This window comes from Aethalodelphis obliquidens, unplaced genomic scaffold, assembly GCF_003676395.1.
Source record: "Aethalodelphis obliquidens isolate GAN/ISIS:26980383/991018 unplaced genomic scaffold, ASM367639v1 scaffold35, whole genome shotgun sequence".
NCBI classification, from domain to species: domain Eukaryota; kingdom Metazoa; phylum Chordata; class Mammalia; order Artiodactyla; family Delphinidae; genus Aethalodelphis; species Aethalodelphis obliquidens.
The window spans coordinates 14,168,225-14,182,431 of NW_020837979.1; the positions used below are offsets into that span (position 1 = coordinate 14,168,225).

The 14,207-nt window shown below is 48.3% G+C and overlaps 1 protein-coding gene across 4 annotated transcripts in view; it reads right to left on the reverse strand.

Annotated features, from left to right (window-relative positions):
• Nucleotides 1-14,207, reverse strand: part of ELMOD3 (ELMO domain containing 3) — a 28,533-nt gene that overhangs the window by 7,874 nt on the left and 6,452 nt on the right. For 3 of the 4 annotated variants that reach the window (XM_027129196.1, XM_027129198.1, XM_027129195.1), the window contains exons 4-10: nt 14,009-14,086; nt 13,434-13,506; nt 9,720-9,788; nt 8,665-8,756; nt 7,177-7,300; nt 6,821-6,943; nt 4,041-4,171 (exon numbers count right to left, since the gene is read on the reverse strand). In XM_027129196.1, coding sequence (XP_026984997.1) covers nt 4,041-4,171; nt 6,821-6,943; nt 7,177-7,300; nt 8,665-8,756; nt 9,720-9,788; nt 13,434-13,506; nt 14,009-14,086 — 690 coding nt within the window. Of the gene's footprint in view, nt 1-4,040; nt 4,172-6,820; nt 6,944-7,176; nt 7,301-8,664; nt 8,757-9,719; nt 10,431-13,433; nt 13,507-14,008; nt 14,087-14,207 lie in introns of those variants that run through there. The other variant, XM_027129197.1, reaches the window with a different exon arrangement.

A 14,207-nucleotide genomic window follows, 5' to 3' on the forward strand; every position in this document is an offset into this window, starting at 1 on the left:
TACTCATTAGCTGGGGAACCTTGGGCAAGCCATTTCCCCTGTCTGGGTCTTCACTGTCTCTACAACAAGGGGCTGGCCCAGTGACTGCTAAGATATGCCTCAACCTCTGGGCCTCCTATAACAAAGCAGCATCGCTACAAGAGACCGCACTGTTTCACAGGCTAACTGGTCCAGTTCTCAAACCTGACCCAGACATCACCTCCCCGCATCGTGAAGAGCACAGAATATGCCCACATTCTCAACTCATGGGTCCTGATATACCTCAAGACCAGATCCTCACGAGGTCCCCTCTTGCCTCCTCCAGTGTCTCCTGGAAGAGATGGGCGTATGTGAAACCGTCAGGTTTAATGGGTACTTTTCCTCAAAAGGTAACAGAGATATGCAGTGAACGAAATGAAAAACTGCCCAGGTGGAAGGAACTGTGTGACTATGTGTTTTGTAGTCAAGAAGTTTTAGATTCAAAATGGATCTATCTTACCTTACAACGGCTGTGTGTATATGTGTGGATGTATGTGTTGTGTCTGTGTGTGCAGGCGCGAGCGCAGATATGATTTTGAAAACACCACATATAGTTACGTATGCATGTATTATCTATAAGATGTATATAAAATGTATTTTTGCTCACAGAAATCAAAAGTTACTTTGATAACTAACACTCCTTGAATGACCAATGTGCTTAGCACTTTACACGGTTCTTCTACAACTCAGAATAAGTCTACGGAGTTGGGATTATTTTCTCATGTTACAAAGGAAGAAGCTGAGGTTCTGAGAATTAACTAATACGACCAACAACACAGTTACTGGAACAGTCTGTTTTTGCAGTGCAGGCCGGCCTGACTCCAGCTTGAAGACAAAATGATCTGAAGAAAATGCTGCAGGTCTGACCTTCAGCCACTCATTCTCAGCTCCTCTCCCTCAGGCAGCATCACACCCCCCTTCCTGTTCTCTGTGAAGTGCTGCTGGGGCCTGGGCAGGTTTGCTCACCACTGGAGACCACTCCTTTCGGAGTCAGGAGGGAATCAGTGACACATACATATCTTCCAAGCTCTGGACACTGAGAGGGCCTAGAAGCAGTGAGATCCTAATACCAGTGAGAACACCCAGCACTCAGATCTTGGTTTCCAAATATCATTCTCCAACTAAAGAACAAGAGCTCTTTGGAGAAGTGGTTGATCGCAGGGCTGGGAATCATTCAGGGAAAATACAAGAGCCTAGAGCATCTTTAGGGTCCAGAAAGTAGAAAAGTGCTCAAAAAAGGACAGGGCATGGTGAAAGGGCACAGGTACCACCTGAAAGAGTTTTTTTTTTTTTTTTGAAAGAGCTCTTAAAATGGTAGACATGGGACCTAGAGGGGTGGGATAGGGAGGGTGAGAGGGACGGAGACGCAAGAGGGAAGAGATATGGGAACATATGTATATGTATAACTGATTCACTTTGTTATAAAGCAGAAACTAACACACCATTGTAAAGCAATTATACTCCAATAAAGATGTAAAACAAAAAAAATGGTCGACATGGGAACAATTCTAGCAACAAAATAAATAATAGGGCTTCCCTGGTGGCGCAGTGGTTGAGAGTCTGCCTGCCAATGCAGGAGACGCAGGTTCGTGCCCCGGTCCGGGAAGATCCCACATGCCGCGGAGCGGCTGGGCCCGTGAGCCATGGCCGCTGAGCCTGCGCGTCCGGAGCCTGTGCTCCGAAACGCAAGAGGCCACAACAGTGAGAGGCCCGCGTACCGCAAAAAAAAAAAATAAATAAATAAATAATAAAAGTGTTGGGTTATATCCCATAGAATAAAATAAAAATCTGAGTCCCTGTGGATATAAAAAGTACCAGAATCAATAAATAGCAAAGACAATTCTTTCTTACAGAAGAATTCCAATTAATAAATTTAAAAATTAATAAATGTAGGAGGAATGAGGGAAACAAAATCACTATTAGAATCAAGTTTGAGGAAAAACAGGATATTTGCATAGCTTCAAAGTATCTTCCTCCAAGACAGTGATTAATTACAAAGGGGAAAATAGTAACTTTACAGCGTAGAAACCTGGCTGATATCTCCTTAACCATGTGCCCAAGGTTAACTTCACCAGTAATAAGACATGTTGACATGGGTGCTCCTGACATGAGGTACATCACTTCCGTAGTTGTCAAAAACGCATAACCTGGGGCTTCCCTGGTGGCACGGTGGTTAAGAATCGCCTGCAGGGGACACGGGTTCAAGCCCTGGTCCAGGAAGATCCCACATGCTGCGGAGCAACTAAGCCCATGCACCACAGCTACTGAGCCTGTGCTCTAGAGCCCATGCGCCACAACTGCTGAGCCTACGTGTCACAACTACTGAAGCCTGTGCGCCTAGAGCCCGTGTTCCACAACAAGTGAAGCCACTGCAATGAGAAGCCCGCGCACCACAAGGAAGAGTAGCCCTCACTCGCTGCTACTAGCGAAAGCCTGCGTGCAGCAACGAAGACCTAATGCAGCCAAAAATAAATAAATAAGTAAATTTATGAAACAAACAAACGCATAACCTCAGTCTGAAATTTATATGGCAGATGGAACCACCCCCACCCTTGCTCTTTCTTTTCCATTTCAGTTGGTGGCCACTCTGTCTTTCCAGCTGCTCAGGCTAAAAATCACCATTGATGCCTCTTTTTCTTACACCTGTACCCAATCCATTCGAAAAATATGCTGGCTCTATTCTCTACAGCCCATACGCTCAAGATTCTACATCCAGAATCGGATCACTTCACAACGCCTCCTCTGAAAATACGCTGGTCCAGATCACCATCATCTCTAACTTGATTACAAAAGCCCTCACCAGAGACTACTCTCAACCCAACGGCTGGCAGGATCCATTTAAGAATGTAAGTTGGATCGTGTCACTCCAGGCTGTTCAAAACCCTCATTTGACTCAGAGTAAAAGCAAACATCCTCATCATAGCCTACCGGGCCCGACACCGTCTGGTGCCCGTTACCCCATCACCTCCTTCCTACTGCCCTCCCTGCCCCTTCTGCTCCAGCTGGCCTCCCTGCCATTCCTGCACATGCCAGACATACACCTCCTTTGGGACGTTTGCTCTAGCTGCCCGCTCTGTGCGGAATGCTCTTCCTCCAAATACAAGCTTGGCTAACATCCTCACCTCCTTCAAGGCTTGGTTTAAGTCTCACCCTCTCGTGAGAGCTACCCTAATACCCCATAAAACTGTAATCCTCCCACATTCTCCTAACCTTGCCTACTTAGCACTTACCACCTTTAACATACTCTATAATTTATTTATGTATTAGGCTGACTGTCTTGTCCTCTCTGCTAGAAGGATCTTTGTCTGTTTTGCTCACTGATGTTGCCCAAACACCAAGAACAATAACTAGCACAGGGAATCCTAAATAAATACCTGTTTAGTACATGAAAGAATTCCAGGCCCCATGAATCTGGGATAGATGAATGGCAGGAAACAGGTCGAGTATGTTTTCTAAATGGGGGGACCAGCACCTTTTACTACAGGGGAAAACCATCAAACCAACCCTGGAGAGCAGGCCTGGACAGAACCTGAGGGCTACGGGAGCCACTTCTGGCCTTTCAGCAAGTCCATGTGTTACCTGATGCTTCGAGGCAAACCTTCTTCCCTGGGCAAATAAAGGCTGACCCCCCTCCTCCAGGGTCAGGAGAACCTGCCAATACTGGGAGGGCAGTGAGCTGAGACGCTGGTACCACAGTTGTGTCTAGCGCTTTTGTACATTACCTCATTTAATTTTCCCAACCATCCAGGTGACGTTTCCAAGATCTCCTCTTTATGGATGAGGAAACCAAGGCCCTGAAGAGTTGAGGCGCTTGCTCGAGACACACACTAATGAGTGCTGGAGCTCAGATTCCAGCCAGGTCAGGGTGACAGGCATGCCCACGCCCGGTTTGCCTCAGCTGTCCTGAGGGCCCTCAGCAATTGGACATCTACCTGCGAAGCTGTCACGGTTACTCAGGAGAGCCCTGTGCCCAGGTCCTAGCCCCTACAGCCCTCTCTGCTGGCTTCCCACCAAAGCCCCACCTGGATATGGTGACGAGACAGGCGGAAGATCTCCTGGGCCATCAGCAAGGTCTTTGAGTCCATCACCAGGTACAGGAGATGCAGGAGGGCAAGGAAGCCTGCTCCTCTCAAGTCTGTGGCTGGATTTGTTCCTAAAACAAAAACCAAGAGGAAATTCAGGGTGCTAAATGAAATCCCTGCTCTGTGAGATTCAATGACTTGGTTACCTTGATCACTGCCCAAGTGGAGAGCCTAGACTTCCCCTGCCTGACTGTAACAAGGCAGTCAAAGAAGCGGGGAGCTGGGACTTTTATCCTTCTCTAGTGCTAAGGAGCCCACCACACCCTTCGTGACATCAGTGGAGGCTACATGGGAACAGCAGTGAGGCACCCCTGCCCCACCCAGCCAGTGGTATTAGTGGAGGTCAGGTGGGATACCTGGATTTCTATCCCCACCTGGCAGTAATGAGGTGACATCACCCTTCCCCCACCGCCCAGTGTCAGAGGAGCCCTGCTAAAATAATAGATTTAAAGATGATCAACACTGTCATTACATAATACCCACAATATCCAGGACACGATAAAAAATCACTCATTACACCAAGAACTAGGGAAACCTCAATTTGAATGAGAAAAGACAATCAACAGATAGCAACACTGAGATCACACACATGTTGGAATTACCTGATAAGGAAGGAATTTATAGCAGCTGTCCTAGGCAGAATAACTGGCACCTCCAGAGATAGCCACGTCCTAATCCCCAGAACCTACAAGTACGTTCTGTTGCACAGCAAGGGGGAATCAAGGTTGCAGTTAGAACGGAGGTTGCTAATCAGGACAGGGAGATTATCCTGGATTATCTGGCTGGGCCCAATGTAGTCAGAAGAATCCTTAAAAGTGAGAGAGGGAGGTAGAAGCACAGAGTCAGAAAGAGAGATGTGAGGACAGAATCAGCTCAGAGAGATGCTGCGTTCCCGGCTCTGAAGGAGGAGGCACGTGGGTGGACTCGAGAAGGTGGAAAAGGCACAGAAATAGATTTCCTCCTAGAGCCTCCAAAAAGGAATGCAGCCCTGCTGCCACCTTGATCTTGCCCCAGTGAGACTGTGTCAGACTTCTGAACTACAGAACTAGAAGATAATCAATCTGTGTTGATTTAAGCCACTAAATTTGTGGTAATTTTCTGCAGCAACAATGGGAAACTACTATAGCAGCTATCATAAAAATGCCTTTGATAAGCAATTACAAACATTTGAAAAAAATGAAAAAACAGAAAGTCTCAGTAAAGAAATATCAGATGTAAAGAACCAAACAGAAACTTCAGAAAAATATAATACCTAAAATTAAAAACTCACTGGATGGGCTCAACAGCAGAATAGAGACCAAAGAGGAAAGAACCAGTGAACTTGAAGATGGAACAATATAAACTGCCCAATCTGATCAATAGAGAGAAAAAACAAAACAAAATAAACAGAGCCTTGAAGACCTCTGAGCTATACAGAGATCCCCCTAAAATGAACAGAGCCTCTGGGACCTGTGGAACAGTAACAGAAGATCTAGCATCTGTGTCATCAGAGTTGTACAAGGGAGGAGAAAGAGCAGGGCTGAAAAAAGTACTCAAAGTAATAACGGGTGAAATTTTACCAAATTTGCCAAAGACATAAACCTACAGATTCAAGAAGCTGAGCAAACCCTTAATAAGATAAGCCCAAAGAAATCCCCACTAAGACATATCAGAGTCAAACTCCTGCAAACAAAAGAAAAAAAACAAACAAAAGAGATCTTGAAAGCAGAGAGAGAAACAACTTCTTACCTAACAAGGAGGAATAATTCAAGTGACAGCAGATTTCTCATCAGAAACCATGGAGGCCAAAAGGAAGTAGCACATTTATTTTCAAGCGCTGAAAGAAAAGACCTGTCAACCTGGAATTCTACATTCAGAGAAATTATCCTTCAGGAGTGAAGGGGAAATCAAGACATTCTCAGATGAAGGAAAGCTAAAGAATCTATTGCCAGCAGACCTACTTTAGAAAATGGCTAAAGGAAGTTCCTGAAACAGAAAGGAAGTGATAAAAGAAGGAATCTTAGAATATCAGAAGAAAGAACAATGGAGAGAGTAAATATATGGGTAAATACAACAGACCTTGCTTCTCCTCTTGAGTTATTTTAATTAATGGTTGAAACAAAAATCATAACACTGATGTCATTCTCAATGTACACAGAGGGAATATTTAGAACAATTATATTATAGATGAAGGAAGGTAAAGGGACTTAAACACATTGTCAGTACCAACAGAGCACCAATTAATTATGAGTATGTAAAGTTTCCTTTTTAAATTAAGATATTTTCCTATTCTATACAAATGTAATTTGATAGGATTTTGAAAAAATAGTACAGTCCCAAAACAGGTGAAATCATTTTGTTTCACTCAAAAAAATGAAATAATATAAAAAAAAATTGTCATCGACAGTAAAAGAAAAGAATAAAAAGAAAACACTGGATTCTAAATCCTATCACTCCCATGCTTGCTATCTCACTTAGAGTAAATATTTCACACTGGCCTGCAAGGCCCCGAGCGAACTATTCTCCTTGTCCACTTCAGCCACACTCCTTGCTATTTCTCAGAAAGAGGTACACACATTTCACCTCAGGGCCTTTGCATCTGCTGTACCCTCTTCCTGAAATGCTCTGCCCCAGATATCCTGTCTCATGGTGCTGACATGACAGGAAGAGGACTGCCTGGGTTCTCACGCTAGTCCTGGAATAAGGAGTCAGGGAGAAGACGAACCATTCCTCTCTCTTACCCTGAAAGCCCAGATCTTCCCAGTGGTCTCCGTGGAGGGCACAGTCAAACTTGGAGCCGGTCAGCTTCTTATAGATGGTCTGGAGGACTCGGCCATGCATTGGGTCTTGGCTATCCAGGCCACCTGCCCCAAAACACACCCATGCTCTGTTGGATTGGCCCTCACAGGAGGACTGAGTGCTTCCCAGAGAACGGTACAGCCCAGACAGACCTGGCCGGTGCTCCAGACACTCTGCTCTCCCCCCAACATGGTAAATGCAGGAGCCCTGGCTTAGTCTCAGCAACCGGGTAGCAAACTGTGCTCTCTGCCTGACCGCTCATGCGGCGCCTGCCTTGTGGCAGCCCCCGGGCACTCACACTGAGCGATGGTCAGGACCAAGTCCCTTTCTTCACGGAGGCCCTGGTGGAGCTTGGGAGGCCCGAAGAGGCAGTGCCGGAGGGCAGCAAGCCCGGTCCTGCGGATCGTGGGCTGGATTCTTTTCTGGGGAGGAAGGTGCAGGCAATAGGCAGAGTGTTGTGATCATTTGCTTTAATGAACTTACCATCAGGCTCAGTACAGGACCGGTCTTGCAGAAAGGAGTGGTTCTCCCACTAACTGGCTGGCCTCTGGGCCAGGGAAATGGGGCAGAAGCTGTGAAGCATCTGCGAATCTCTGGAGACAGACTCTTCCAGCTCGTAGGCTCTTTGTAAGTAGAGAGAGATGTCCCCGAGCATAGGCATTATCATCCGGTTGTCTACATTTAGTCCTCTGGGCTTTTCCAGAAATAGCTATGTCACTGACTACCAAGGAAGCTAGAGGTGGCTGGCTATGGGGGCTGGCATCTCACAGATGCCAGGCCAAGTTTCCCAGCAGGGCTGCTTCTACCCTTTGTATGTCTGTCTCTGTCTCTCTCTGTAAAGGACATAAATATAAAGTCTAACAGCTCTCTCAGCTTCCAAGAAAGACAGTCAGTGGCGGGGGGACTTCTCTAGCAGTCCAGTGGTTAGGATTGCACGCTTGCAATGCAAGGGGCGCTCGTTCAATCCCTGGTTGGGGAACTAAGATCCCGCATGCCATGTGGCACGGCCAAACCAACAAACAAAAAAACAGTCAGTGGGCACTTTTTTGGAGCAGGATACCCCTGAGGGGAGCTGGCGCCTTCTGTCCACACCACAGCAGCAGTGCCTAAACCAGCTCCTGCCGACTTCTCCTTGTTCACAGCCATTGCCGCAGGGCTTAGGATACCCTGATTTCGGCAGCCTCTGGATCTCTGGGTCCTACAAACCAATCTGATTCCTATCTTTTTAGCCTCTCTCCTTGAGCCAGGCTTTAGGTTGAAGATCTGAGATCACAGTTCTCTAAACTTACTACTGTCACCAAGATTCCCCAGAAAGCTTGTCAGCTTTTACTCTCCTTCATATTCTTTCTTTTTCCAACCCCACATATTTTTTAAATTCCCAAATAACTTCTTGTTCCTCTAGGGGATGGAAGATTTTCCTGCGGTGGCAGTGAATTACTCAGCTCTCTGGACAGGCTGCCCTGCTTCCCCAAGGAACTCCCCAGCATCTGATTGCAGACCTCCCCATCCCTAGGAGGGGAAAGCAGGGAGCAGCTCCACGGGCCCCTATAAGACAGGGCCACTAGAGTTCTGGGGGCACAGTCCCTGAAAGGCCGCCGGGGCCCACATGACATGTGGGTCCTTGGCCACTTGTGATCCTGCGCCCCGAGATTTCTTAGTCGAGACAGAGCCCTCGCCTGGAAAGTTCCATCTTGCTTGCCCAGTGCCCTATCCTGGTGGGGAAGAAACCTGGCTCCTGGGAAGAAAGTGCTTTGCTTGAGACCCCCAAACCTCCCTACTGTCATACCTTGAAGGAAGAGAGGTCCACGGTCTGGAAATGCTGGAGGGCCTCAATGAAAGAGATTAGCTGCCCAGGCTGGTCTGAGCTGGCCCGGCTCCCTGTGGCAAAAGGGAAGACACTCTGGCACTTGTAACAGTAGTCATTCTATCAGCAGACATTTACTGAGGGCCGCCGGTTGTCACCTCTAAGCCCAGCGCTGACTTTCAGCTGTAAACGTCAGACACCTACAGTTACAACCAAGCCTCCTCTGTCAAGGGGGTGGCGTTATCTGCTGGGCTGACTCCCTTTCGGACCCGGCTGTGCAGAGGCTGACTAGGCTAAGCCCTGAAGTGAGTGGAGACAGATCTGCAGGGGCCCCTAATGTCCACTCTTCTATGAGTGGGGGCAAGTCACTGCCTGGAGGAGGTACCCACGCAGGAGCATGCTACAGGTTTGTTTAGGGGCCGTTCCTATCTTCTACTTTGCCCCTTCTCACGCCCTGGATACGAATGATCCCCTATCCAGCCTTCATCACAGGGTACTGACTCATCAGTCCGCAATACAGGTGATGGCTGAAACAGTCCACTCTAACATCTCTTCAGGAGCTCAAGTGGGGTTCAGGCTAGATTTGGGTCCCAGTTCTCCCCTCCCGCAGCTCCAGCCAAACCTCCTGAAAGGCACGAGAGACAGAGGCTTCCAGCAGATGGCTTCAGCCCCCAGTTCCAGGGACTTGCTTGTGTAGTGAACAGCCTGCTCGGCCTGGCACAGGGGTCCTGGCTGCCTGCCTCCATCCTCTGCCTGACCTCATCACCCTGCAGACGTCGACCCTGACGAAGGTCCTCCCTGTCTTCTCTCACGGCTGGCAGCCCTCTCCCCAAGGCATTCATCCCCATTCCCTCCAGAGGTCAATGGCATCACCTCTGAATTGGGAAAAGAGGTTTTATCCTATGTCACGTATTGAAAACGAGAAGACCCAGGAATTCTGTATCCTAATCCCAGAGGCACAGAACATTAGCCGCACGGGTGGCTCGTGTGCTTAGCAGCAGCGGGCTGTGAGGAGGCAGCACCGTCCCTGCAGTTACCTGTCTCTGGCTGGATACTGTCCACAGCTTCCCATTCTTCTTGGGCTCGGAGCACCTCTGTATTCATAACTGCAATAGTGAGAAAAGGAGACCCTCTGAGATCTAGGTGTGTCCGGATTGCTGTCGTAGCCCCTGGCCTTCCCTGCCTGCCTTGGGCCTTGTTGCTACCCTCTGACATGCCAGAGTGAGCTTTCAAAAAGGCAGATCTGACAGCAGCCTGCTGCTCAGAACCCTCCAGGGCGTCTCCATAATTCTTGAGATGAAACCCCAACTCTTCACAATCGGGAGACTCCTTACCTCTCTGGCTCTGTCCTAGGGCATCCAGAAGTAACTGAAGTCTCTCAACACCCCCCTTGGGTGCCTCTGCACACCCCGCTCTCCCACCTTCAGTTCCAGCCCCTTCTAGCGCAGTTCCATCTCATCCTTCAGCCAATTCCGGTATCACCCTCACCTGGGTGCCTTCTTTAGCCTCTGTAATCTGCGTTAGGAGCTGCTCCATGAGCGACCCCGACACCCCATGCTTACCACCATGTTGCAAACTGTCTTGCCCACTGCACTGGGCGCCACAGGAAGGTAGGGTTCTGAGCGCCTGACACGTGACAGGTGCACAATGAATGTTTTTGTTGTTGTTTGTTTGTTTGTTTTGTTTCTGGCCGTACCTCACAGCATGCAGGATCTTAGCTCCCCAACCAGGGATCAAACCCGTGCCCCCTGCAGTGGAAGTGCAGAGTCCTAATCACTAGACTGCCAGGGAAGTCCCCACAATCAATGTGTGATGAATGAATGAAAGCACAACAAAAGCGAGGGAAACAGAAGAAAAAAGCAGCAGAACAGGCGCTCTATAACCATCACACAGCCCTCTTCTCCACACCACAGCTGCCACTCTCTGGGCCAAACTGCTGGCAGCATGGCCCATCACTGGCTTTTCCCATTTGCTACGGAGGACACTGGCCGACAGTGGGCAGGATGGAGAGACCTCTGTTTGACACCCAAACTCGTGAGCCTTCTAGCCTGGGTGGTGAAAGCAGGTTAGGACAGCTCCCCTCTGCCTCGCAATCCGGGCTGAGGACGTTCACGTGACAGTGAACTGTTTTGTAAGTATACTTGCAAATTAAAGAAAAAGGTACCCCAAAATCAAAACACTAAAGGATAACGAGGACAAGGAGGCTGCTGGGGAGCCGGAGGGCTCAGCTGGCAAAGCACAGCGCAGAGCCAAACTGCTTGTCAACTTTCCATCTCTGTCCCTCACGAGCTGCGCTTCTTCGGGCAGGTCACTTAACCATTGGTAATCACTCTTCCAACTATTGTGAGGAGGACGTAACTCTTCAGATTCTAGGGGAGTGCGTGGCCCAAAGGCCACTCGCTCAATAAACATCAGCTAGTATCACTGACGCAGTTGTGGGCTCGGGTCTAGCAGGGATGTGGACGGTGGGAGCAGATGAGATGGGTCCGGGGTCCTGAATCCTGGACTTCTAGGACATTCAATCTTGCCAGCCCCAGCCCGGGGTAGCAGACTACACCAGGGCTTCCAAACTAGGTAACTTCAACAGAATACAGAACACTCAACCTGGGACAGTGAAGAAAACAAAACTTACTTCCAGCATGCTGAACCCTTGGGAGATGAAAATGAGGGACAAAGTGGCTAAACAAGAAGAGCGGAGCAGCAGCCATGGATCTCATCACGACGCTGAGAAGCTCCCCACCCTTCACCCCTCATCCACATCCAGCTTCACTGACTTCATGACTTCAGATCATTATGAGCAACTCGATCCATCTTTCACCCCCCACACCTTCACCTGCAAACGGGTTGATCAAAGGTTGTGAGCCAGGAGCACAAACCTCACAGGCAAGGGTGTGGGAGCTTACTGAGACAGCAAGGTAGTCAAGAGAAAGTCCGAGGTCTCAAGCAGCAACGCAATCTGGTGCCCAAACTGGAGACAAACATCCAACCCGTGTAAGAGCATCTCTCTCCTTTCCTGGTTCCTTTAGGACTCCCACCTCTGAAGACGATCCTGACATAAATACTATTTTTCCCCTAAACTGACAGAAGAACGAGGAGCCACAGCACGAATCTCCAGGACAACAAACCCAGGTCCTGTTAGTACGGCTCTTTATCGTTTTTCCTTTTGTCAACTGCCTCCTTTATTTAGGCCCTCTTCTACTTATTCGCATAGTAAACGGCACAGCTGATCTAGTCGGCCTATTAGTTTAAATTTGCTGAGAGCAATCTGGGGAAAAAATTGTAGTTATTTAGTATGATTAAGAATATCTGGGGCTTCCCTGGTGGTGCAGTGGTTGAGAGTCCGCCTGCCGATGCAGGGGACACGGGTTCGTGCCCCGGTCCGGGAAGATCCCACATGCCGCAGAGCGGCTGGGCCCGTGAGCCGTGACTGCTGAGCCTGCGCTCCGCAATGGGAGAGGCCACAACAGTGAGAGGCCCGTGCACCACAAAAAAAAAAAGGAATATCTGGCACATAAATGCCAGTTGCACTGAAATAGAAAATACTTTAGCATTTAAGGCAACATCTCTAATAAATGTTAGGTTTGTCACCACATGGTAAAGACAAAATTCAATTAAAAGATACTTTACAGACCTCCATATAGTTTTTCTACATTGGAATATTTTTAACAGACCCCATATTCTTAGAGATTACATTTTCAGTTTACAGAATTTAAAGACAACAATGCACACCAATGAGCGTTCACTATGATTTACATTCTGTGTGCTAAGCACTTTACACTACCTCATTTAATCCTTACACAACTCCTATCATACAGGTTCTGATATAATCCCTGTTTTATAGATGAGGAAAGTGAGAGTCAGAAAGATTAAGTTACTTGCTCAAGGTCATAGGGCTGATGGGTGAAAGAGGCAGGACTTAAGCCAGAGATATCTGGCTCCAGAACTGGTTCTTCTGAATTGGTGAGTGTGCTTTTCTGTGTAATAAATTAGCAAGTGGAATGAGCTTTAAATATAGTATGGGAAGAGCCATGTCAAGCAGATAAAACAGGATAACTTTTCAAAGGCTTTTCACCCACTCTGTCTCATTTCATTATCACAACATCCCTTTGAGGACAAAGGAGGTACTAATATTTCCACTGTAGACACAGAGATTATATGATTTGCCCAAAGGCGCAGAGTAAGCTACCAGCAGGGCTTGTGGGGCCAAATTAGAACTCAGGTCTCTAACTTCCCTTGAAGGATGATAACTCTATGAAGTGCTACAGGAGGGGCATCCCTGGTGGCACAGTGGTTAAGAATCTGCCCGCCAATGCAGGGGACACGAGTTCGAGTCCTGGTCCGGAAAGATCCCACATGCCGCGGAGCAGCTGAGCCTGTGTGCCACAACTACTGAGGCTGCACTCTAGAGCCCGCGAGCCACAACTACTGAGCCCGCATGCCACTACTGAAGCCCACGCGCCTAGAGCCCGTGCTCTGCAACAAGAGAAGCCACCGCAATGAGAAGCCCGCGTACCGCAACAAAGAGTGGACCCCGCTCACTGCTACTAGAGAAAGCCCACGCGCAGCAATGATGACCCAACGCAGCCAAAAATAAATAAATAAATGTACATATATATATATATATATATATATATATATATATATATATATAAAATTCTACAGGAAAAGTAGTGAGAGAAATTCAAATGAGGAAAAGCAGACCCACAGGGAGCTCCGCCTTGAGTCCCACCCAGGCTCCAAGGGGGACTTACCAGCCGGCTCCCAGCCATTATTCGCTTCTGCCGTCAGGGCCCGGAGGATGCCGTGGTTCTTCAACTCTGAGATCTGTAGGGGCAGCTGACCCTTAGTGCGAGGGCAGAGTCCACGTCCCCCCACCCACACAAACAAGTCCCACCCGCTGTACTGAGTGTCCTCGAAACTGGAGGCCAGAAGAATCTAGTCTTCCCACATGGGTTGGTTAAAACCAATCTTAAAGAGAAGCACCCGGAAAATGCCAACTATGACGGAGCAGTTGAGTGACGTGAGGACAGGTATGAATATATGCTCTCCTTGGAGAGCAAACAGACAAAAATCCACTCAACTCAACTGAGACAGAGGTGTGCTTGCGGTATTCCCGCTGCATTCTATGTTCTGCGTCATTATAACAAGTATCTTATCAGATAGAGGTTGTCTTGCATGCCTGTGCCTTCCCCACACCCCCATCCAAAGTGTGAGCTACTGGAGGGCAGGGTCTGTGCCATCCTGTGTCCCGGTGCCTGGCACCATATAGCAGCAAGTAACACAAGTTTCTGCCGACAGGAAGCACTGAGGTGTGGGTGATACGTACAGGAATTCCCCTGAAAGCCAGAAGAGCACTGTTGTCCTTGTCACATGGTGGAGGGTACCCAGCAGACACACCTTCAACCTGCAAGACAAACCAAAGTCAGTCTCCTGGGCACGTAGTAGTCCCTCAAAGATGACAGCTTAAACGTCACACCTTTTTCCAATAACACACACACACAAAATGGATGAACTCCTGAGAAGTC